We start from the raw sequence: 27,926 nt of genomic DNA on the forward strand, positions 1-27,926 counted from the left end.
TATAGAGTTTTAAACCTGCATATTTAGCTAAAAGAAATCCAGGTTAGCAGGCAATATTAACCAGGTGAAATTGTGTCACTTCTCTTGCGTTCATTGCACGCAGAGTCAGGGTATATGCAGCAGTTTGGGCAGCCTGGCTCATTGCGAACTAATTTGACAGAATTTTACATAATTATGACAAAACATGGAAGGTAGTGCAATGTACCAGGAATATTTAGACTGATGGATGCCACCCGTTAGATAAAATACCGAACGGTTCCGTATTTTAAATAATAAACGTTTTGTTTTCGAAATGATAGTTTCCGGATTCGACTATATTAATGACCAAAGGCTCGTATTTCTGTGTGTTACCATACAAATGGTATAGAGAGAAATAGTCCTATAAATACTATATTAACCTAAAACCTCTTCCCTTGGAATATTATAGTCTCATGTTAAAAGGAACCACCAGCTTTCATATGTTCTCATGTTCTGAGCAAGGAACTCAAACGTTAGCTTTTTTACAAGGCACATATTGCACTTTTACTTCTCGTTTCATTATTTATTTGAGGTTGATAACTTAATATAATACATCAATAAAAATCCATTTAAAATAAGTGTTCATAAAGTATTGTTGTAATTGTCATTATTACAAATAAATAAATAAATAAATAATATATATATATTTTAATTTTTATTATTATTAAAACTTTTTTTTATTTTTTTATTTTAAATCGGCCGATTAATCGGTATCGGCCATTTTTGGTCCTCTAAATGGGTATCGGCGTTGAAAAAACATAATCGGTCGATCTCTAAACACAACCCACTACAACAGCACTAAGACTACCACTGGCTACTACATAACACAACCCACTACAACAGCACTAAGACTACCACTGGCTACTACATAACACAACCCACTACAACAGCACTAAGACTACCACTGGCTACTACATAACACAACCCACTACAACAGACTACCACTGGTTACTACGTAACACAACCCACTACAACAGACTACCACTGGCTACTACATAACACAACCCACTACAACAGCACTAAGACTACCACTGGCTACTACATAACACAACCCACTACAACAGCACTAAGACTACCACTGGCTACTACATAACACAACCCACTACAACAGACTACCACTGGTTACTACGTAACACAACCCACTACAACAGACTACCACTGGCTACTACATAACACAACCCACTACAACAGCACTAAGACTACCACTGGCTACTACATAACACAACCCACTACAACAGCACTAAGACTACCACTGGCTACTACATAACGTAACCCACTAAAACAGCGCTAAGACTACACTAGCTGACAATAACATGACCAGTTCAGCTGGTATTCAGGAAGCGACTAAGACTGGACTAAATTGTCACTACCGATTATCAGACATTTCCTCTAGGCATACTTCAAATGTTACACAAGTTAGGCTGTACATGTTGTTACTATACAATATTAGCCCTCCTATTCCAACCAATGAAAGGCTAAAACAAATCATGTATGTTGTACAGTACAATGCTCCAGCCTACTGAACTTTTCCTGACTTTTTAAACCACATCCATTCAGTGGTTCCATTCCCTTTGTTCTCTGGAGAGTTGAATTATGGGGGGTACACACACACCTCTGAGGCCGACATAAAGGATAAGGATCAGAGCTGAGGACTGAATTTTCACAAACCCTGTAAGGGAACATCAGTCCATAAAGACTTACAACTTTGTTGAAATCAACAAGTAACTTCCTAAAAATGTATCCCCAGGGAAGGAAGAGGCTTACAGTAGAAAGATAACAACATTGTTGAAATCACAACCAACGGATTCCTAAAGATTTTCCCTAGGGATATAAGCTACACATAGTTTGTATAGTGTCTAAACTTCCTCTGCTATCAAAATCAGCCCTACAACCCATGAAGTACACATGAAATTACACAAACCCAGTAACGAACCATACGTCAATAGGGATTGAGAGAGATAAAACATTGTTGAAATCAGCCACAGGATTCCTTTACACATATCAACAAGCTCACAGTCCAGTGTGTTGTCCAGCATCCATTCAGACATGGCTAAAACCCATGACATACGCACTGGTTTCATATTTAGAAAGTGACCAACTGCTGAGAAAATGCTCAGTGCTCTCTCCACACCCTCTCAAACAATTCACACTAATGACCACATCCAGGGAGCCTAGCCCACTGTTTGGGAGACAGAGCAAGAGAGGGAGGGGCAAGAAAGAGAGGATGAGAAAGGGAGGGAGAGAGAGAGAGCGAGCGAGGATAACAGGACGCCGGAGGGGCAGATAGATTCCAGAACATTATCGGTTGGCACATTCTGACAACAGGGTCATGTTCATTAGGCACCAAATGGAACAAAACGGACTGAAACAGGGATGGACTACTAACTAGGTCTAGTTTTTGCTTTCTGATGCACACCGATTTAAATGTTTTGTTTACGGTACATGCCCTAAAGAACACAACCCAGGCAAAGACAACAAGGCTGTAGTTTATAGAGCCATTGGGTGACCCTCAAACGGCACCATAGGGCCCTGGTCAAAAGTAGTGCACTATATAGAGAATAGGTTGTATTTGGGATACAGTCATTGAGTAAGGCTACATGCACACAATAATGTGATTTTTGTGAACGTGGCATAAAATGTACTTTTTGGTCCACCAGCCACAGTGACAGGTACATTCTAAAATCTACCAGCCACTCAGATTTTTTTTACCAGCCAAAATTTAAAAAATTGCTGTAAAAATTACTCCAACAAAACCCACCAAAACAGATGAGCATGCTTTGTAATTTTTAAAGTTGAAACTCAAACAGAGAAAAACATCCAAGCTTGTGAACAAAACTAATTAAATAGCCAAGAAACACAAGGACCAAGTCTCACTTCAGTAGACTTTCGTTTAAAGTAAATTAGACCAATTAGCCCCAAGCCAGGCAGTGATTCAGCGCAAGGTGGAATTGGCTATAGTTTATCAGCTATGAAACAAAACGGCGTAAATGATTTGAAAACAGCTACTGCAGCATTTATTTGACTATAAATGTGATCATACTTGACTACTCGTATTCAGAAATGTGAGTGAAATGCTCGCACTGTGGAGCCCTGACCACCCACCAACGTGGTTGATGAAATAGACATCTTACCCGACAATGCCAAAATCTACCCGCATTTGGCAGGTGCTAATTTTACCTGCCCCGATTGGGAAGAGTCAGATTAATATTATAGTTGGATTTAAACGTTTACATGCTTTGCAAAAATAACGATTTCCATAATAATGCTGTTTACATGGACACATCTGAAATCAGACTACCTGATGGGACTCAATGTCACACTGACCCTCCCGGCTGTCTGAGACATGTAAATCAGAGAACGTGACAGTTGCATTTTAGTAACACAATGCCTCTCCTCTCTGCAGTGATGATAGATTTGTAACTTGTAAAATCTGGGTGTGAGTGAGTGACTGGCATGTAGTGGTTATAGTGGTGGTAGGTGTCAGCACATGCCTACAGGAATCCGCTAGGCCTCTGACCTACTCCAAGGCAGTTTGGTTTAGCACAGGGGTGGGAAAACGTTCTGACTCGAGAGATAGATCCATTATAAAACATACTACTCGATATAGATCCATTACAACATACTACTCGATATAGATCCATTACAACATACTACTCGATATAGGTCCATTACAACATACTACTCGATATAGATCCATTACAACATACTACTCGATATAGATCCATTATAAAACATACTACTCGATATAGATCCATTACAACATACTACTCGATGTAGATCCATTACAACATACTACTCGATATAGATCCATTATAAAACATACTACTCGATATAGATCCATTACAACATACTACTCGATATAGATCCATTACAACATACTACTCGATATAGATCCATTATAAAACATACTACTCGATATAGATCCATTATAAAACATACTACTCGATATAGATCCATTATAAAACATACTACTCGATATAGATCCATTATAAAACATACTACTCGATATAGATCCATTATAAAACATACTACTCGATATAGGTCCATTACAACATACTACTCGATATAGATCCATTATAAAACATACTACTCGATATAGGTCCATTACAACATACTACTCGATATAGATCCATTATAAAACATACTACTCGATATAGATCCATTATAAAACATACTACTCGATATAGATCCATTACAACATACTACTCGATATAGGTCCATTACAACATACTACTCGATATAGATCCATTATAAAACATACTACTCGATATAGATCCATTATAAAACATACTACTCGATGTAGATCCATTACAACATACTACTCGATATAGATCCATTATAAAACATACTACTCGATATAGGTCCATTATAAAACATACTACTCGATATAGGTCCATTACAACATACTACTCAATATAGATCCATTACAACATACTACTCGATATAGATCCATTATAAAACATACTACTCGATATAGATCCATTATAAAACATACTACTCGATATAGATCCATTACAACATACTACTCGATATAGATCCATTATAAAACATACTACTCGATATAGATCCATTATAAAACATACTACTCGATATAGATCCATTATAAAACATACTACTCGATATAGATCCATTACAACATACTACTCGATATAGATCCATTATAAAACATACTACTCGATATAGATCCATTATAAAACATACTACTCGATATAGATCCATTATAAAACATACTACTCGATATAGATCCATTACAACATACTACTCGATATAGATCCATTATAAAACATACTACTCGATATAGATCCATTCTAAAACATACTACTCGATATAGATCCATTACAACATACTACTCGATATAGATCCATTATAAAACATACTACTCGATATAGATCCATTATAAAACATACTACTCGATATAGATCCATTACAACATACTACTCGATATAGGTCCATTATAAAACATACTACTCGATATAGATCCATTATAAAACATACTACTCGATATAGATCCATTACAACATACTACTCGATATAGATCCATTACAACATACTACTCGATATAGATCCATTATAAAACATACTACTCGATATAGGTCCATTATAAAACATACTACTCGATATAGATCCATTACAACATACTACTCGATATAGATCCATTATAAAACATACTACTCGATGTAGATCCATTACAACATACTACTCGATATAGATCCATTACAACATACTACTCGATATAGATCCATTACAACGCACCACTCGATATAGATCCATTACAACATACTACTCGATATAGATCCATTATAAAACATACTACTCGATATAGATCCATTATAAAACATACTACTCGATATAGATCCATTACAACATACTACTCGATATAGATCCATTATAAAACATACTACTCGATATAGATCCATTATAAAACATACTACTCGATATAGATCCATTACAACATACTACTCGATATAGATCCATTATAAAACATACTACTCGATATAGATCCATTATAAAACATACTACTCGATATAGATCCATTACAACATACTACTCGATATAGATCCATTATAAAACATACTACTCGATATAGATCCATTATAAAACATACTACTCGATGTAGATCCATTACAACATACTACTCGATATAGGTCCATTATAAAACATACTACTCGATATAGGTCCATTATAAAACATACTACTCGATATAGATCCATTATAAAACATACTACTCGATATAGATCCATTATAAAACATACTACTCGATATAGATCCATTACAACATACTACTCGATATAGATCCATTACAACATACTACTCGATATAGATCCATTATAAAACATACTACTCGATATAGATCCATTATAAAACATACTACTCGATGTAGATCCATTATAAAACATACTACTCGATATAGATCCATTATAAAACATACTACTCGATATAGATCCATTATAAAACATACTACTCGATGTAGATCCATTATAAAACATACTACTCGATATAGATCCATTATAAAACATACTACTCGATATAGATCCATTATAAAACATACTACTCGATATAGATCCATTACAACATACTACTCGATATAGATCCATTATAAAACATACTACTCGATATAGATCCATTATAAAACATACTACTCGATATAGATCCATTATAAAACATACTACTCGATATAGATCCATTATAAAACATACTACTCGATATAGATCCATTATAAAACATACTACTCGATATAGATCCATTACAACATACTACTCGATGTAGATCCATTACAACATACTACTCGATATAGATCCATTATAAAACATACTACTCGATATAGATCCATTATAAAACATACTACTCGATATAGGTCCATTATAAAACATACTACTCGATATAGATCCATTATAAAACATACTACTCGATATAGATCCATTATAAAACATACTACTCGATATAGATCCATTATAAAACATACTACTCGATGTAGATCCATTACAACATACTACTCGATATAGATCCATTATAAAACATACTACTCGATATAGATCCATTATAAAACATACTACTCGATATAGATCCATTATAAAACATACTACTCGATATAGATCCATTACAACATACTACTCGATATAGATCCATTATAAAACATACTACTCGATATAGATCCATTATAAAACATACTACTCGATGTAGATCCATTATAAAACATACTACTCAATATAGATCCATTATAAAACATACTACTCGATATAGATCCATTACAACATACTACTCGATGTAGATCCATTACAACATACTACTCGATATAGATCCATTATAAAACATACTACTCGATATAGATCCATTATAAAACATACTACTCGATATAGGTCCATTATAAAACATACTACTCGATATAGATCCATTATAAAACATACTACTCGATATAGATCCATTATAAAACATACTACTCGATATAGATCCATTACAACATACTACTCGATATAGGTCCATTATAAAACATACTACTCGATATAGATCCATTATAAAACATACTACTCGATATAGATCCATTACAACATACTACTCGATATAGATCCATTACAACATACTACTCGATATAGATCCATTATAAAACATACTACTCGATATAGATCCATTATAAAACATACTACTCGATATAGATCCATTACAACATACTACTCGATATAGATCCATTATAAAACATACTACTTGATGTAGATCCATTACAACATACTACTCGATATAGATCCATTACAACATACTACTCGATATAGATCCATTACAACGCACCACTCGATATAGATCCATTACAACATACTACTCGATATAGATCCATTACAACATACTACTCAATATAGATCCATTATAAAACATACTACTCGATATAGATCCATTATAAAACATACTACTCGATATAGATCCATTATAAAACATACTACTCGATATAGATCCATTGCAACATACTACTCGATATAGATCCATTACAACATACTACTCAATATAGATCCATTATAAAACATACTACTCGATATAGGTCCATTACAACATACTACTCGATATAGATCCATTATAAAACATACTACTCGATGTAGATCCATTACAACATACTACTCGATGTAGATCCATTACAACATACTACTCGATATAGGTCCATTATAAAACATACTACTCGATATAGATCCATTATAAAACATACTACTCGATATAGATCCATTACAACATACTACTCGATATAGATCCATTACAACATACTACTCGATATAGATCCATTACAGCATACTACTCGATATAGATCCATTACAACATACTACTCGATATAGATCCATTATAAAACATACTACTCGATATAGGTCCATTACAACATACTACTCAATATAGATCCATTATAAAACATACTACTCGATATAGGTCCATTACAACATACTACTCAATATAGATCCATTACAGCATACTACTCGATATAGATCCATTATAAAACATACTACTCGATATAGGTCCATTATAAAACATACTACTCGATATAGGTCCATTATAAAACATACTACTCGATATAGATCCATTACAACATACTACTCAATATAGATCCATTATAAAACATACTACTCGATATAGGTCCATTACAACATACTACTCGATATAGATCCATTATAAAACATACTACTCGATATAGGTCCATTACAACATACTACTCAATATAGATCCATTACAGCATACTACTCGATATAGGTCCATTACAACGCACCACTCGATATAGGTCCATTACAACGCACCACTCGATATAGATCCATTACGAAACTACCACTAACTTCCTTCATACAAGCATGGTAACCACAAATTCATCTGACTCCAGGTACGTGGAACAGAATCTCCCAGTATCCCTTTAAGACAGAGTGAATCCAACTTCATGCCCCCCCCCCCAACCAATTTAACACCTGACATAACTCTATGAAACATTAATGTGAAACAGGTGCATCCCACTCACTCACTTAGTAAAAGGTGAACAGCTCCACAGTGATCGTCCCAGAGAACAGGTTCTGTCACTCTGCTGGGACTGACCTAGCTTTGCCCTGAAGGGGAGACGCTGAGCCTAAATGCAGTGATTAGGCCAAATGCTAACTTCATGCATGGTTTAACAGTGAGAATATATACCCAGTCTCTAAACATGTGGAAAGTCATGCTTTGTCAATCTGATTTAACCTAGGCCAAGAGAGAAATGTCTCCTGTCTCATGTTACAACAACGAGGCTAGAGCAATATTCTGTGGTGACTTTTTGAAGCGTGTGAATCTGCAAGCTACCGATCAAGATTTGGATCCAAGAAGAGCTGGGTCGTTATCAATTTGAAAGGAAAAAAATATGCGCTGCCAACTGGAGACAACCTGAACTTATCCAACCGGAGTTAACTCCTCCTCCTACCCATTCCCTGTCGACTCAACATGACCCAAGTGCCTCTTCCAGGAGGAACCCATTCCCTGTCGACTCAACATGACCCAAGTGCCTCTTCCAGGAGGAACCCATTCCCTGTCGACTCAACATGACCCAAGTGCCTCTTCCAGGAGGAACCCATTCCCTGTCGACTCAACATGACCCAAGTGCCTCTTCCAGGAGGAACCCATTCCCTGTCGACTCAACATGACCCAAGTGCCTCTTCCAGGAGGAACCCATTCCTTGTCGACTCAACATGACCCAAGTGCCTCTTCCAGGAGGAACCCATTCCTTGTCGACTCAACATGACCCAAGTGCCTCTTCCAGGAGGAACCCATTCCTTGTCGACTCAACATGACCCAAGTGCCTCTTCCAGGAGGAACCCATTCCTTGTCGACTCAACATGACCCAAGTGCCTCTTCCAGGAGGAACCCATTCCTTGTCGACTCAACATGACCCAAGTGCCTCTTCCAGGAGGAACCCATTCCCTGTCAACTCAACATGACCCAAGTGCCTCTTCCAGGAGGAACCCATTCCTTGTCGACTCAACATGACCCAAGTGCCTCTTCCAGGAGGAACCCATTCCTTGTCGACTCAACATGACCCAAGTGCCTCTCCCAGGAGGAACCCATTCCTTGTCGACTCAACATGACCCAAGTTGTTGCCACATACACCTCAACAACTACATGTGGGGTAGGATGACACACACACACATCCTGGCACAGAGTCGAGTGGTGACGGCCGTGCCTCCTGGGACAGAGACGAGTGGTGAGAGCCGTGCCTCCTGGGACAGAGACGAGTGGTGAGAGCCGTGCCTCCGGGGACAGAGACGAGTGGTGAGAGCCGAACCCCCAAGCTGACAAGGTAAAAAATTTGCCGATCTGCCCCTGAACAAGGCAGTTCCTAGGCCGTCATTGTAAATAAGAATTTCTTCTTAACCGACTTGCCTAGTTAAATAAAGGTTAAATAAAAAAATAATGAAAATTGAGAGTATGTGAATTATTCAGCCCTTTGCCCACCCTAAGGAGAAACATGGGATGGGAAACATCATTAACTATTCACAGTAGAGTAAAAGAGAAATGCTCACTAACGGGGATGTAAACAAATTTGTGCCCAACATTTTTGAGAAATAATCTTGTTGTGCATATGGAAAATATCTGGGATCTTCTATTTCAGCTCATGAAACATCTGACCAACACTTTACATGTTGTGTTTATATTTTTGTTCAGTGTACATTGACCATGTTTCCATCCACAGTTTATGCAAGTAAAGTCATAACGTATAAAAGAAAATCTATAATTCATTGCACCGTTTTTTTTCCATCTGGGGCAGGACATCAGAGAGGAAGAGGGAATCCGTTTCTATGGGCTTATTTTGGATCTAAGCTTGTCGCCTGCATTCCCACCTTTGGGGAGGGGACAGGAACATCGTCATTATATACAGATCTCTGGACAGATACACTTTTACGCCTGCTATGTTAGGTTAAATGAGAGAGGAATGTATATAACGACCAGAGGGACAGACAGTTAGTGAAAGTGTGCCTTATCTACTTTGAAGAACTAGTCAAATGATTGTCAGACAGCTCTGCAGTATACTTAGGCAGGCTACACACAGTACATAATGCAGGCACATAGATTAACATTAGATGGTATGGCAGGATGGCTGCTACTGCCTGAACAGAGATGACTATAAAGAATGAAAAAGAATAATGGCAAATAAAAACTAAGTAATAAAACTGAAATATGTTATTATTTCATAAAAATATCAAGTCTTTCTATTGGTTTCTACCCACTGTTGACATGACAGAGACAATGGAATATCTTCAGTGTTTTGGAAATCTAATGTTTGGGCTTTGGAATTTCCATTAAAAAGCTCTAAAATCATTGTAATGTCATAATGCATTTTTTATTTTTTTTATTATCCGAACCGATTCATTTTTTTATCAAACCGAAACAACCTCAAAAAACACTAATCGCTCAGCACTTTGTAAAAGCAAAGGGGGGAAAAAAAATGGTATTTATTGCAGATTTCAAAGTGCCATGTGCTATTTTCTGCAAAATCCTCTAAAAGGCAGAATTAAAAAGATATACTTGAGGGGGGGGGGGGGGACTGTGATTCAGGTTTTCCTCTCAAAATGTATAGGAAAAACAATTGGATGCTCTAAGTCAACAACAATGCTTAGACCACATTTGGGGACCATTTTTATAGTCTGGGAAAAATCTAAGACCTTGTGTTTGGCTAGAGTAGTTTCTGTAGTGCACTTGTGATGGTGTTTTTGAAACAAGTGGGCACTGGATTGAGACAAATAATTAATAATTCTACCAGGCCTTTCCATCTAGCCAAAAACAGGCTACACGAAGTGGTAGACACATAGGCCCTACGCGTAGTGCACACAGAAGGGATCGACATTCAGGTACATTTGCCAGTGGCACACCGGGCCAGTGCTAACTGAAAGCTACTGGCCCGAATGAAGAAAATACTGGCCCGGGTCAAGAGCTGACAGGAAAGCAACTGATATGTGCATAATTTCGCAGGTGATTATCATCTTTCATTTGCAGGCCGAGCAAGTAGCCTACAAAGGGTTCATACAGACATTGGTAAGTCTTGCCATTTGAGATGGTGAAGAGTTATTGAGTGGTCACTGTATCATGTTTTAAAACGAGAAACCAAGTTGATGACAACACATGGTTTAACAGCAACCGACTAACGCAATACCCTTCAATTGAAATGACAGGAAACAAACGACAGCCCCTACATCTCTCAAAAAACAGTCAGATATTAAAACACAGAATAATTATATTGAAGCAGTAGAACTTCAAGACTTTAAGGACCATAGCCTAGATGAAATGTCTGATTTTCAAGGCAGGCTATTCCATAATGACGGAATTGCGCGTCGCAAATATTCAACCTAGACTTTTAACTTTTTAAATATATGTTTTGCATACCCATTATTTTATTAGCATTTACTGGTAGATATAACTTGGAACATCTTTCACTGTCGGTCTTACCTCCACCCAACAACAATCTGTTAGCGGCCCCCCTCGTGACAGCGAAGAGACAAATATGACCTTTTAAAAGTTAATTTCCTGCAATTCTACACATTTTGTCATGGGGCAGAGAGCAGAAAATGCAGTTTTACAGCACATTTCCTGCAATGCTACACATTTTACCATAGGGTGGAGGCAAATGTTTTTAATATCATAACAGATGATCAAATGGTCCTAACCCAGGTCGGTAATTTGACCATACTTACTATAAATGTAGCTAGTTGGCCGCTAGACTAACTTACCAATCAAAAATAAATTGCTGACATGGGCTAATTGAGTGACTGCTGATGCACAACCAAATTGCACCTTGTGTATTATTATTCTAACTGTCAACAGTAAGTTGAGACCCCGATTGAGTTCCTTTTATTGAAATTGGCATCAGCTTAAGGAATCTTTTTTTCATCAATTATATAACCAAGAATAAAAAACACATTGTTAAAATATTATTTTCATTGGCCCAAGCGGGCCACTGATGGGGATGATTGACTGGCCCAGAGGGTTTCCAAAACCTCCCTGTATGTGGAACCCTGACACACAAACACACAATTCCTGTGCCGTTGTTGCCTCTTAAGGAAGATGGTTTATTTACATTACTGTTTTAATAAATCATGATGGCCGCAGTATCGAACCCTGAGTCTTGGCACAAAAGTCACATAAGATGCACTCTTGCCTGAATACAACATCTGCGTGTCAATTTGATATAGGCTAGCAAGCCCATTTCAATAATGGTCTGAATTGGTGCAAGCTTTACTATATAGCCTATGAACACACAACAAGTGCTTGTTCAAAAAAGCTCTACTGTAAAAGTACACAGACAAAAAGAGCTTGTTCCAACTAACATCTGGTGCAAGAGTTAACAAGGCCCACAGTATCATGTCCAGTTGAGTCTAAATCCCCTAGAGAGAGTAGGGGGATGCTTGGCTGAGCTTCAAGCTGGAGATTATGCATCTCTCAGCTTTTAAGTCCTTGTTACCAGTTATGGCCAGAGACTTTAACCCTACCTTTATATACACCACATAGACCTGGGTTCAAATACTATTTGAAACCTTTCAAATACTTCAAGTGTTTGCGCTAGCTTGCCTGGAATCCCAGATGGGCTGTATTTACAGATTTTGGACTATTCCATTGGTCCATTTAACCAGGCAATCCATGATGTCAACTTTTATTTAAACCCAGGTCTGATACAGCAACAAAAGACAAGGCTCATCAGCTGTTATAAAACTAGATGAAGGAGCGGTCTGTCAGTCACAAGACTGTCATCTGTCTCAAGTAAAGCCCTCTAGGCTCTGGCTGGCTGGCAGGAAAATATAACATGGTACTTTACTGCAGGCTCAATCCCATCCACGTTGTACACAGTTCAGTTCAGACAACTTGACCAAGGGAAGGAAGTGGAAGTTAAGGACCTTCCTTATTCTTGTTCTCCATCATGTCTTATCTACAAGTGCTGTCACTAATGGTTGTAGTTGGACGATTAACGAGTCAGATGTCACCTGGATTCAAATAGCATTTTAATTATACTTTGAGGTATTGGGGTGAGGTTTGAATTTGCACTTTGGGGACTATTCCATTGGTTAGGCTACATTGCGCAAGAGCGCTCGGTCAAGCACAGCTTCAAGCATTAGAAAGAAAAACAAATAGGTCTAGACTGCTACGAAATGGCTGGATGATAGCGTAGCATAGCAATGCGCTGCTGATGTCCTTATTTTTCAGACTGTCCCCATTTCAATGCCTCTGAGGCTGAAGCTGTTTCTGTCTGTGTTTCTCTAGATCCACTAGCCCGCCTGCCTAGATTGGAAGCAACTGGCAATAATCTGGACTGGCCACCGCAGCAGTAGTTGAAGTCAGTAAGGCAAGGCAGGACCTCATCATATTGTGTACACACACACACACACACACGGCAGCAGAGCTCCTGTGCTTCTAGTTTCAGAAGATGTTAAAAAGAAAAAAATGCAGAAAACTGTTTCCTATGGAACAATATGAAAGCAGCAACTGACAAACACCAGATTCAAATATCAACTGACCTCTGTCATAGGCCTGCCTTAGTATCCCAAAACCCCAACGATAAAGTATCATTCCTGAGTAAACTCAATGAACCCTTGCTGACGAAGGCAAATACCTCAACAAGCAGAAAATAAGCCTAATGCTTCTGTCAACCATGAGAAATAAAGTTGGGACATTTCTCAACCATCAAGTAGGAGAAACAACACTTAGCTAGGCCAGGTCAGTCACGCCTAGTCACTCCTGGCTGGACACTAACAAACACAACACAGGGGGGCTTTGAACACACAGACACACACACAATCTTCCTAACTATATCTGACCCCTCCCTCCCTTCCTTCCTTCCTTCCTATAAGATCTGCTCATGCCACTGCAGCACACCAAGGCTAGGTTCCAAAAGGCATTTTTGGGACACAACCAAAGAGTCTAGTTGAATGGCTTACTAACTGCCACTATGACTGTGACCAGCTGAATGAGGCTCATTGTCCTCACTGGTCACTGGGGGCTTAACACACACACACACAACCGTCTTGTTATTTAAGAGGACACTTGGCTTGCCTCTGTTCTCCTCTAAACAACCCAACAGGCATTTCCACTCCAGTGCGGCTCTGTTCTCCTCTAAACAACCCAACAGGCATTTCCACTCCGGTGCGGCTCTGTTCTGTGGTGGTGGTGTTTGTTATGTCCACGGGCAGGCAGGTTGGGGGACAAAATATGGTTCTGTGTAACCACGTTTCCATCCAAAGTCAAACAGTATTTTTTTAAATCACAACAGCTGTGACAGAAACAGGAAGTTAGGGAACAATTTTATAAATGCAGACAGGTCATTTATTCATTCAACATCTTTTTGTGTTAGTAAAATTAATTATGTGAGAAATGGCAGTGGAAATTATTTTAATGAGCAAATATTGATTTAATAACCATCATATCGAAGTAAACTTGGAGTCACGTGATGATATGGTGTGCGGTCCTCCCACTCTGACTCGGGAAACAATGCAGTTTATTAGGCTAGAGATGAAATAAGTTATGATGAACTTGACAGGGTGGTGAAAGTTGATGGTGATCTTGATGCTCCCTTCCAATAAATATCGAGGGTCTGATTCTGGTGACATGATGATTGACAGGGGCAGAACGACAGATTTGTACCTTGCTTGACTGCTGTTTGGCAAATACAAATATTCTCGCTCTTTTTTATTTTATTTTTTATTTTACCTTTATTTAACTAGGCAAGTCAGTTAAGAACAAATTCTTATCTTCAATGACGGCCTGGGAACAGTGGGTTAACTGCCTGTTCAGGGGCAGAACGACAGATTTGTACCTTGTCAGCTCGGGGGTTTGAACTCACAACCTTCCGGTTACTAGTCCAACGCTCTAACCACTAGGCTACCCTGCCGCCTCTTATCCATAATAATCTCATTATGTAGACTAGCCTACCCGCACGGTCTTCCTGCACCACATCTGCGAGACGTTGGCTAGAGATCACATGACAAGACCAGAGTAGAAACATTTGCTGTTTAACAAAACAGTTTTTGTAGCAAAACTATCAGTAGAGTTGAAAATGCACTGAAAACACATTGAACTTTGGGTACATAAGCCTTGACTAGAATACAGTATATACATATTAAGTGGGTAAAACCGTTTTTGAACACTATTAAAGTGACTAGTGTTCCATGTCTAGGTACATAGGCAGCAGCCCCAGGGGTGCGTTCGGTTCAACGTTTGTTACGTTTGTTACGTTGTGTGTGGCAGTTTGTACTGAATGACACGTTTCCCCAAAACAGTGTGCAGCATTCTTTAAAAGGCTTTTGAGGTACGTTTCTGTTTCATTAAACGCTTAACAACGCTCCATCCTACTTAACGCATCCCAGGGACAAACAATGATGTTATAGTGCAGCTGTTGGAGGGATGGGGGGCCTGTGCCACATGTGGCCACACACACAACAAACACTTCCCCGCCACAACTAACACACACACACACACAACAAACACTTCGCCGCCACAACTAACACACACACAGCTCGAGCTCATATTGAGTGTGCCTAAGCAAATGAAGAAGCCTATGTCATTGGTGTGTGAAAAGTTTACTCTCTCAGGTCAAGCCATGCAGAGGGCCGTATGATATCACATCCTGTCCTACGCTACGTTGAGTCATAGCAACATTTTAAATCCTCGAGACAACAGGTGAATGGACTGTATGAATAGGTGATGAGTATCAGTACTGACATTTCATCACAATGACTGTCAAATCATATTGGTCACATACACATGTTTTTCAGATATTATTGCGAGTGTAGCGAAATGCTTGTGCTTATTGTCCCGACAGTGCAGCAATATCTAACAAGTAATCTTAACAATTCCACAACAAATACCTAATACACACATATCCTATGTAAAGGAATAGAATATATACATATATGGCTGTCATATACCATTCTGCAGTCACAAACCCACACAGTGAGAAGCAGGTTGTGCAATGCAGAATTACTCGACTGAAACCCCTACATTCCATTAATTAATACATCCACTGACGGGTAATGTCACCGTCAGTCTCAGGTTAACACAGCAACATACTGGTTCTAGACACCAATCGTGAGTTGATGGTCAACAAGATACATGATTAGCAAATTTAGCCGATGATTCTGACAAGTGTGGCTTTGATATTCAATCGTGGATATGTAAGGGAATACACATTAATCAAATACTTTACATATAGAACAGCTATGAAATGATTGATTTGAATGATTAAATCTAGACTAGGACGAGACCGTCACAGACAAGAGAACCCACGGCCACAGTCGAGCCATTCTCTTTCTACTGTCTGTCAATGCAATGCTAACAGAAAAGGGTTGCTAGCTGGCTAGCCATTCAGACATTACTGGCTGAATATGATTGTGTGTCTATATTAGCTTCAAATGTTGCTATTCACCTTGTACACTAAGATAAACGTAATGCATAGTGCTAATTTGATCGATACCGGTGTGGGTTAGCTAGCAAGCTATATGGTGTGAATTTCAATTCACTCCCCTACGTTAGCCTCATCACCCTCCTTACCTTCCGATAGCTCCAATTCCAACTCCGCCAAATGGTCTCGAACCTCTTTCGGTATACCGGAAAAATCCACGCCACGGTCCGCCATGACGTAAAAAGAATACAACAAAGTGTGCTTTAAGTAAAAACGAAATCTCTTCTATTTCAAAATACTGCCTTCAAAACACGAAATATGCATTTGAATTGAAGTGACAATCCATTGCGCCGACTGCTCCCTCCGCCATAAGAGGGAGAATTCACCAAAGGCAAATATTAACGGTCACGCGATCTCTGTACTAGAATCGCACTAGCGGCATGGCAAATTACTGCACCCAAAACATGCTCTATATCGAGACATACAGTTTGTCCTCCCTCTCGTGTTCATCTAGAGATGTTACAACTGTGTACAATAAAACGGATTATATGGTACAGTTAAATTTATATGACACACTGAAGATAACCTGGGTGAGTAGTCATATACTTATCATACCAACGTGTGGCCTCGCTGGTGTACCATCTCATATGCATCATAGAGCAGACTGTAAAAGCACCCGATACCATTGCAATCAGTCGATATAATCGGCAACTATCATCAGAAATCAAGCGATATGAATCAGACAGTGAGTGGGGCGCCGCATGAATCAACGTTTCATATCGTGGTGTGGATGTACGGTAGATCGAACTGGTTCTGTATGGGGTGGTATAAGATGAGCATGCCTCCAACATCAGGGTTTTTCCTTCAGACACTATTAAGGTGGCCACCCTGCTGATTCCATGGGTCACCTTAGAGAAAATATGAAAACAGTTGTCCAAAAAAAAGACTCCCTTAGTCTGTTAGGGACGTAATCAGTTGTGTTCCAGAGGTTAGCTAGTAGGGGTACATTTGGAAGGATCATTCAGGTGGCGGTGAACCACGTGCGCACTGGCCCATGCCAAGTAACCACCTTAGTCTGTTTCTGAGCCAGGAAAAATGTCACTCTTATCCTTGATGTTGATGCTCTCATTATTGTCCTCAGTACATCGCTGATGCAGTTACAGATGGCAACGCGTGGCAAGCATGCATGTAGTAATTATAAAGTAAGGACTGTACAGATTAGTTGGCCAAAGATCTTCAGTACAGGGAAAGGAAGAATTGAGAACTCATTTAAGTGAACATGTAACACACACAGAGAGAGCTGCACTTCCTAACCTCCTGCCAAATGTATGACCATATTAGACACACTCCCCATAGATTACACAGACCCACAAACAAATCAAATTTGGATTAACTCCCATATCTACTGGGTGAAATACCACCGTGTGACATCACAGCAGCAATATTTGTGACCTGTTGCCACAAGAAAAGCGCAACCAGTGAAGAACAAACACCATTGTAAATACAACCCATATTTATTTTCCCTTTTGTACTTTCACTATTTGCACATCATTACAACACTGTATAGACAATGACATTCAAAACATCTCTAAACCTTTTGAACTTGTGAGTGTAATGTTTACTGTTCATTTAGTGTTTATTTCACTTTTGTTTATCATCCATTTCACTTTCTTTGGCGATGTAAACATATGTTTCCCATGCCAATAAAACCCCTTCAATTGAGATTGAAATGAATTGAGAGAATCTATTGTGTTAAATTGTCTAAATCAAATATTACAGAAACGTTTGATATTCATTAAGTCATTTGTTTAATTAAAGCTGCAGCACGGTAAGTGTTCATAGTAGTTTCACTTCGACATGCATGGAAAAGTAAATATATTCATATAGCCTAGTACAGATATGTACATTACAATAAGGACAATTTAAAAAATGATCAGTCCAACAATTATTTTATGGGAGTGTGAATGAAAAATGTAAATACAAAACAAATTGTCTTCTCATAGGTAAAATTGTTATTTTTCTTGTACAATTCTGTTACTTGCTCACAACAACTGTTCATATTTTGAGAGGGGTAAAAAAAAAAAAAAAAAATCCATGAAGACAATGTAACAAACAGTAAGTTATTGTGAGTAACAGGCAGTCCAGACAGAGCAGAGTTTCCAGCCATGGGAGTAGAATCATGATTCCAGTTCTATGGTTCCGGCGTCGTCCGGCTGTTGGGTTACACTAAGCCTTTTTGATAGGAAAAAAACGAAAAGACATTGATGTACTAAAACAAATACATTCCTATATCTTATCATTACAACACAAAAATATATAACAGAGGAAGCGTTTATCATGCCAGAGTATTTCTATATAGTCCTCGTGACAATAGCACACAATTAAAAAAATATTGGGAGAAAAAAGTGGAAAAAAAAGAAAGAATGAACAAAGTGCCAATGACAATTAACTGACATGAAAGCTAAATAAAGTTGAGTTTTTTCCATTTCATATGAACAATCGTCTATTTATAAAAGGGACAGCTAGCTAGTGCCAGCTCAGCGTACTACACAACGCCTGACAGGGTCACCATTGGGACGGTCACTGTAGGGTAGCATACCAAATCGCACCCTATTCCCTATATAGTACAGAGCCCTGGTCAAAAGTAGTGTAATAAAATGGGGAATAGGGTGTACCATTGGGACTGTGGTACAATGACAAAGAGGTTCAGTTATGTGAGATGTGTCAGTAGTTACTGAGTGGCAATCCTTGTTGGGCCAGTTTCCTGAACACAGATTGAATCTAGCGCTGGACTAAGAAGTACCTTCAATAGAGAATCTCCATTGAACATGCTTTTTAGTGTAGAACTAGGCTTAAATCTGGATCCGGAACCAGTCCCATTATGTATAAAATACATTATGAAGACAAAAGAAATAGCAAACTTTTGATGTTACTGAAAGAGAACCTGTATTCAGGACAAACCATAGTTGACACAAAAAGAGAAAAAAAAGGAAAATAATGAACGATAAACCTGCATATTTTAGTGCATTTAGACATGCGCTTATGTTTTTGGGACTGATACCCTAGTTATTTCTGCAGGATTAAACACTGCAAATGGTTACACATACATTAGATGGTGGGAGCAGTTCTAAACCAATACAAAACAAGATTAATCACTTGTTTAGGTGGTTTGTTTTTCTAAAAACAAAATGTCTAAAACTAAATAGGGGGGAGATCCCTGAAGAATTTAAACTGTTCTGAGACTGCCATAGGAGTTCTGAAGGAATTTCCCTCAAAGTTCAATTTCCCATCCTTGTGAGAGAAGGTGAAGGTCAAATTACTCCACTAGATGGCAGTGTACAACACACAACAATGATCATGTGGTGAGACGCCATGGTGACATTTTACATCTACAATACGTAACATTCTCACCATGTAAAAAAAAAAAAAACTAATCAGTTGTTACCCCATTGCTAATGGCTTTTCATTTCTGAAACATTTTTTTTTCTTCCTAAGCCAGAACCATAAGGTTTTTTCATGCAACCCAATCTTTGATAGGGTTGTCGGAGGCACGAAAGGGATTCTTTAAGGCAAAATCGTTTTCAAACGATGTGTGTGTGAGTCCAGATGTGTCAGTGCTGTTTGTAAAAACACACACATACACGCTCGGCTAGAGTAACATGGCTTTGTTTTGGATAGAGTCATTAATAAAGAACAGCCAGGTTTGTGTTCATTAGTGCACTCAATGGAAAACGTTTCATAACTTTTTGCAACGGCAAACGAAAATTAGCACGTGTCTTGTTGTTTCAGTCCGTTTTGTCCTGTTTGGTACCTAATGAACGCGACCCTGGAGACTTAAGAGCAGCCCATCACGCTCCAGAAAGCAGCAAGGTTGAAGCACTAAAGGTACCACCTCCAGAAGGTTCAGAAAACAGACGAGGGCAACAAAGGCCAGTTAGAAAAAGCTTTTCCTATCAGATAAGATTTCATAAAAGATGGTAATGACATACATTTAGAACTAAATAAATACAAAAATTGCACGGGAAAGAGGAAATGGTTAGACAGAGGACAGGAGGTCAGATTTGTTTAGTCAGATGCAGTCCCAAAGAAATTCTGAAGCTAAAAGTGAAAAGCTTTTCTTTGAAAAACACTTAAGTGTATAAATCATTTGTAAATGAGTGTACACTAAATACATTATTTTTAGCTTTCCATTTCTGCCACACAGAAGATCATTTGGTTCTCTATGGTCCAAGCTGCAAATAGTAATGTGCCGATAAAGTTGTAAAAGAAAGCTGCACAGGAATACAACAAAGACGCTAATATAACAAGATGTAAAAGAAAGCTGCACAGGAATACAACAAAGACGCTAATATAACAAGATGTAAAAGAAAGCTGCACAGGAATACAACAAAGACGCTAATATAACAAGATGTCAAATGCTACCAAACCAGATCTTGTTTTATCAGACCTTGAATCAACAAACTGCTTGATGTACATACATATACATACACACACACACACACACACACATTATAAAAGGGCTAAAAAATAAGGTCAAGCTTTTTCGTGAACAACTGCGACAGATCCTCAATGAAAATCGCTTACAAAACTGCTAGGGATTCAACAGATCAAATTGAAAATATTTTAGAGTATACAAAACTATTGCATCTATGGAGTTGGAGCTTCAATCATTAACACCCATTTTTGTGTGTGAATAAAACGTGTCAACATGTGCAGGAGAGCAAGGCCACAACCCCCTGTTACAATAGTATGGACCCCTGCAGTGATCAGGGCTTTGGTATATCACTTGATGAAAAACAAACACGAATCAATTCAATGTTAACGCTGAGTATATGTGTCTGGTATGTGTGTGTTACCGTGTGTTAGAGTCTGAGTGTCCGAGTTTATCACAATGACAGTTACGACACTTGGGACGATGCTATGCAGTCCTACAGTCCAGTGAAGTTCATAGAGGCTGAGGCAAGGCGAGAGGGTTGTAGGGGGGAATACGAGGGATGTTGAGTCCAGCCCCTGTACATAGTCTATATATGGCATATTGAACAGAACAAGAAGCTCTTCCTCTTCTATCGTCCCGGTCTATTCCCAGAAGGCTGTTGTTGCTGAGCTTCAGCAAGGCTCCAGGCCTGACACAAAAGTGGCTGACACAGCATGGGCAGAGAGTAGAGGAGGGAGGATTGTATCATGTAACTACTCCTCTGCTCACCTGAGAAGGTTTATTTGACTAGGAAGGCATGACTTATTTTTGAGTCGCTCTCTTCCTCCACTACCCTCTCCTATGCTCTCCTCCTGCCCATGTAGGGTGGTGCCTGGTGCTGTGTGAGCCGTACAGTCCCGGGCTGTGGTGTGTGATATGCTCATCATCTGGCAGAGTGGTGCGAATGTGTGGCCATGATGATGTGGGAGGAGGGTCCATCCCTCACGTCTCTCCCTCCATCCCTCTCTTCTCTCCTCTGCTGGTGCTGCTGGTGTTGACCCATCCTGGCCAGCACAGACATGGCCTCGGCGGCCGCCCGGATCCTTATGCCGTTGGGGCCCGAGGAAGGAGAGGGACTGGGCAGGGAGCTGTGCTGGATGACGGGTGCTGTGGAGCCGGTGGGCTCCGACATGTCTTTCATTATGCTGTCTTCTCCTACAGCACAGAGACAAGAGTTCCAGGGATGAGTTTACCCGTTTACATGGTAGAAAGAACAGAGGCACCAGTGATCTGCCACGGCAGTGATCTGACCTAGACACTGACTAAGCCACGGCAGTGATCTGACCTAGACACTGACTAAGCCACGGCAGTGATCTGACCTAGCCACTGACTAAGCCACGGCAGTGATCTGAACTAGACACTGACTAAGCCACGGCAGTGATCTGAACTAGACACTGACTAAGCCACGGTAGTGATCTGACCTAGCCACTGACTAAGCCACGGCAGTGATCTGAACTAGACACTGACTAAGCCACAGCAGTGATCTGAACTAGACACTGACTAAGCCACGGTAGTGATCTGAACTAGCCACTGACTAAGCCACGGTAGTGATCTGAACTAGCCACTGACTAAGCCACGGTAGTGATCTGAACTAGCCACTGACTAAGCCACGGTAGTGATCTGACCTAGCCACGGTAGTGTTCTGACCTAGACACTGACTAAGCCACGGTAGTGATCTGAACTAGACACTGACTAAGCCACGGTAGTGTTCTGACCTAGACACTGACTAAGCCAAGGTAGTGATCTGACCTAGCCACTGACTAAGCCAAGGTAGTGATCTGACCTAGCCACTGACCTAGCCAAGGTAGTGATCTGAACTAGCCACTGACTAAGCCACGGTAGTGATCTGACCTAGCCACTGACTAAGCCACGGTAGTGATCTGAACTAGACACTGACTAAGCCAAGGTAGTGATCTGAACTAGCCACTGACTAAGCCAAGGTAGTGATCTGACCTAGCCACTGACTAAGCCACGGTAGTGATCTGAACTAGACACTGACTAAGCCACGGTAGTGATCTGACCTAGACACTGACTAAGCCAAGGTAGTGATCTGAACTAGCCACTGACTAAGCCAAGGTAGTGATCTGAACTAGCCACTGACTAAGCCACGGTAGTGATCTGAACTAGCCACTGACTAAGCCAAGGTAGTGATCTGAACTAGCCACTGACTAAGCCAAGGTAGTGATCTGACCTAGCCACTGACTAAGCCACGGTAGTGATCTGAACTAGACACTGACTAAGCCACGGTAGTGATCTGACCTAGACACTGACTAAGCCAAGGTAGTGATCTGAACTAGCCAAACACACTGACTATATAACGTTATAAAATGCCTTGCATCAAACATCATAAGAGGTTTCTGTGTGTTTTCTAGATGCCACTAGCTAGCAGGCTCACCCATACTCTTCTGTCGAGTGGTGACAGGGCAGTCCTTATGAGCCAGCAGCAGCTGTTTGAGATGAGCCACCTCATTCCTCAGTAGAGACACCTCATTCTGAAGAGACACAGTAACAATGAGTCAATACTATTATTATTAATAATTACAATAACAATGAGTCAATACTGCTATGTTTTCTCACACCAATACACAAACAGAGGGGGGGAGGTAACAATGGTCTGAAGTCACTGTTGATGAAGCAAATGAGAGTGATATATATTTATTGATGTATTTTTTGGGTGACTGGGACAATGCACATCAAGTAACATTGCTGTAAATGTGCCAGATTTAGCAAGCTGGCAGTTTATCTGTAGTCCCTGGGCAGATGGATAAAAACATTTAAGAAAGCAGCATGGTATGCACATCTCCAATGTATGGGGCAGGAACAAAGCATTGGGGACTGAATCGCAGCATTAAACTGTGTGATGAAGCATTGGGGACTGAATAGCAGCATTAAACTGTGTGAACTGTGTGATGAAGCATAGGGGACTGAATAGCAGCATTAAACTGTGAACTGTGTGATGAAGCATTGGGGACTGAATAGCAGCATTAAACTGTGTGATAAAGCATTGGGGACTGAATAGCAGCATTAAACTGTGTGATGAAGCATTGGGGACTGAATAGCAGCATTAAACTGTGTGATGAAGCATTGGGGACTGAATAGCAGCATTAAACTGTGTGAACTGTGTGATGAAGCATAGGGGACTGAATAGCAGCATTAAACTGTGAACTGTGTGATGAAGCATTGGGGACTGAATAGCAGCATTAAACTGTGTGATAAAGCATTGGGGACTGAATAGCAGCATTAAACAGTGTGATGAAGCATTGGGGACTGAATAGCAGCATTAAACTGTGTGATGAAGCATTGGGGACTGAATAGCAGCATTAAACTGTGTGATAAAGCATTGGGGACTGAATAGCAGCATTAAACTGTGTGATGAAGCATTGGGGACTGAATAGCAGCATTAAACTGTGTGAACTGTGTGATGAAGCATTGGGGACTGAATAGCAGCATTAAACTGTGTGACGAAGCATTGGGGACTGAATAGCAGCATTAAATTGTGTGAACTGTGTGATGAAGCATTGGGGACTGAATAGCAGCATTAAACTGTGTGATGAAGCATTGGGGACTGAATAGCAGCATTAAACTGTGTGAACTGTGTGATGAAGCATTGGGGACTGAATAGCAGCATTAAACTGTGTGATGAAGCATTGGGGACTGAATAGCAGCATTAAACTGTGTGAACTGTGTGATGAAGCATTGGGGACTGAATAGCAGCATTAAACTGTGTGATGAAGCATTGGGGACTGAATAGCAGCATTAAACTGTGTGAACTGTGTGATGAAGCATTGGGGACTGAATAGCAGCATTAAACTGTGTGAACTGTGTGATGAAGCATTGGGGACTGAATAGCAGCATTAAACTGTGTGAACTGTGTGATGAAGGATTGGGGACTGAATAGCAGCATTAAACTGTGTGACGAAGCATTGGGGACTGAATAGCAGCATTAAACTGTGTGACAAAGCATTGGGGACTGAATAGCAGCATTAAACTGTGTGATGAAGCATTGGGGACTGAATAGCAGCATTAAAATGTGTGAACTGTGTGATGAAGCATTGGGGACTGAATAGCAGCATTAAAATGTGTGAACTGTGTGATGAAGCATTGGGGACTGAATAGCAGCATTAAACTGTGTGAACTGTGTGATGAAGCATTGGGGACTGAATAGCAGCATTAAACTGTGTGATGAAGCATTGGGGACTGAATAGCAGCATTAAACTGTGTGATGAAGCATTGGGGACTGAATAGCAGCATTAAACTGTGTGATGAAGCATTGGGGACTGAATAGCAGCATTAAACTGTGTGATGAAGCATTGGGGACTGAATAGCAGCATTAAACTGTGTGATGAAGCATTGGGGACTGAATAGCAGCATTAAACTGTGTGATGAAGCATTGGGGACTGAATAGCAGCATTAAACTGTGTGATGAAGCATTGGGGACTGAATAGCAGCATTAAACTGTGTGATGAAGCATTGGGGACTGAATAGCAGCATTAAACTGTGTGATGAAGCATTGGGGACTGAATAGCAGCATTAAACTGTGTGATGAAGCATTGGGGACTGAATAGCAGCATTAAACTGTGTGATGAAGCATTGGGGACTGAATAGCAGCATTAAACTGTGTGATGAAGCATTGGGGACTGAATAGCAGCATTAAACTGTGTGATGAAGCATTGGGGACTGAATAGCAGCATTAAACTGTGTGATAAAGCATTGGGGACTGAATAGCAGCATTAAACTGTGTGAGCTTTCCTTTTTTTCCTCTGACATGACTGTTGACTCACACAGATAGAGAAAGGCAACGATGATGCTGAGAGACAAGTCAAACTGGTCGACAGACATATCTCAATGAGTGAGTGGCTGGAGAGATGAGAGCAGAGTAGTGTGACCTTACACTCACTCACACACACTCACCGCCAGGGAGACGTTCATGGAGGAGAGCTCCTCGGCCTTCTTCTCCAGGGAGTTGACCCAGACTTTGCGTTTCTGTCGGCAGCGCGAGGCGGCTGCCCGGTTCCGCTCCAGGAAACGCTGCCGTCTATCGTCCGGGTCGTCCCCCGCTGCACGGCGCCGTCGACCACCGGTAGGCTGAGCCGGAGACACCTGGAGGGGAGAGGGAGAGGGGGGGGGGGTGGTAGAGTCATAGCAGCAGGCAGACATGGGTTGAGACAGGGAAGTGGGCTAGACAGATTGAGCTCAACACTGGAAGTCCCAGAACAAGACTGATTAAAAAAAAGTATTTTAGTGCCTAAATTATAATTGTACTGATGTCAATGAACCACGAGTCATGAAGATCCAAGTCAAGAGGGTTTTGATAATTGTCTATTGTGGCCACAAAAGTGTCCATGTGTACTCTTTACAATTTATATGCGCGTGTGTGTGTGTGTGTATATTCATTTCGCCTAAGTGGAGATCTTTTCTACCTCACCTGTCCATCTCCTCAGTTGAATTCCATTATGTCACTGTCACTTGTCCACTCAAACTTAACATTGTTGTCATCTATCACCCACCAGGTGCTCTTAGAGAGTTCCTCAATGAGCTTGACCCCTTGATAAGCTAGTTTCCTGACGATGACTCACCACTCATCGTTCTGGGCAACTTCAATCTCCCGACATCTGCCTTTGATTAATTTCTTTCCAACTCTTTCTTTCCCCTCTTTGCCTAATTTGACCTCACCAGTCCCACTCACATGCCAGGCATTACGCTCATCTTCCCTCTCCAGGTCTCTGATCACTACTTTGCTTCCTTTTCGGTCTCCCTTACCTCTAACCCTACCCACTTAGCCCCTACACAGACGGTCACGTGTCGTTGCAATCTTCGCTCTCTCTCCCCCACTACTCTCTCCTCTTCTATCCCATCATCTCTTCCTTCTGCTAAATCCTTCTCCCTCCTGTCTCCTGATTCTGCCTCTTCGACCCTACTCTCCTCCCTTTCCACATCCTATGACTCGCACTGTCCCCTTTCCTCCCGGTCGGCTCGGCCCTCCCCTCCGGCGCCATGGCTGAGTGGCTCATTGTGAGCATACAGAACAGGGCTAGGACCCGGTTTTCCACCTTAATCCTCCACCCGCTCCCTCCTCCCTCTCTGCGGGCGACTTTGTCAACCACTTTGAAAAGAAGGTTGACGACATCCTCTCCTCATTCACTCAGCCTATTGAGTCCACTGATCCCACTTACACCGAACTACCCTACGCTTTGACCTCTTTCTCCAGATGAAATCGTGAGACTAGAGGCCCGGCTGCCTGACAACCTGCCCGCTCGACCCCATCCCCTCATCCCTTCTCCAGACCATCAACACATCCCTGACCACTGGCTGTTTCCCCTCTGACTTTAAAATGGCCAGAGTCACTCCCCTCCTCAAGAAACCAACATTCGACCTCTCTGATATCAAAAAGTACAGACTGGTAACCCTTCTTTCTTTTCTTTTCTTTTCTTTCCAAAACACTTGACCGTGCAGTTTTTCACAATCTCTCTCAGAACAAACTTCTTGACCCCATAACCAGTCATGCTTCAAGACGAGTCACTCAACCGAGACTGCTCTCTTCTGTGTCACGGAGGCTCTACGCACTGCCAAAGC

General features: G+C 40.4%; 2 protein-coding genes across 5 annotated transcripts in view; both read right to left on the bottom strand.

The window, feature by feature from the left end:
* Window positions 1–17,313, bottom strand: part of LOC110532734 (disco-interacting protein 2 homolog B-A) — a 107,092-nt gene extending 89,779 nt beyond the window's left edge. For both annotated transcript variants that reach the window (XM_090185756.1, XM_090185755.1), the window contains exon 1: window positions 17,029–17,313. In XM_090185756.1, coding sequence (XP_090041882.1) covers window positions 17,029–17,113 — 85 coding nt within the window. In that variant the 5' untranslated portion in view covers window positions 17,114–17,313. The remainder of the gene's footprint in view (window positions 1–17,028) is intronic.
* Window positions 17,314–18,374: 1,061 nt separating this feature from the next.
* The window catches only part of LOC110531249 (cyclic AMP-dependent transcription factor ATF-7), a 47,636-nt gene continuing 38,084 nt past the window's right edge, over window positions 18,375–27,926 (bottom strand). For all 3 annotated transcript variants that reach the window (XM_036988804.2, XM_036988803.2, XM_090185758.1), the window contains 3 exons: window positions 26,265–26,453; window positions 23,749–23,845; window positions 18,375–22,508 (listed from right to left, as the gene is read on the bottom strand). In XM_036988804.2, the coding sequence (XP_036844699.1) occupies window positions 22,237–22,508; window positions 23,749–23,845; window positions 26,265–26,453 (558 nt within the window). In that variant the 3' untranslated portion in view covers window positions 18,375–22,236. The remainder of the gene's footprint in view (window positions 22,509–23,748; window positions 23,846–26,264; window positions 26,454–27,926) is intronic.

Source organism: Oncorhynchus mykiss, chromosome 9 (genome assembly GCF_057628025.1).
Source record: "Oncorhynchus mykiss isolate SJ-2025 chromosome 9, ASM5762802v1, whole genome shotgun sequence".
Classification (NCBI taxonomy): Eukaryota; Metazoa; Chordata; class Actinopteri; order Salmoniformes; family Salmonidae; genus Oncorhynchus; species Oncorhynchus mykiss.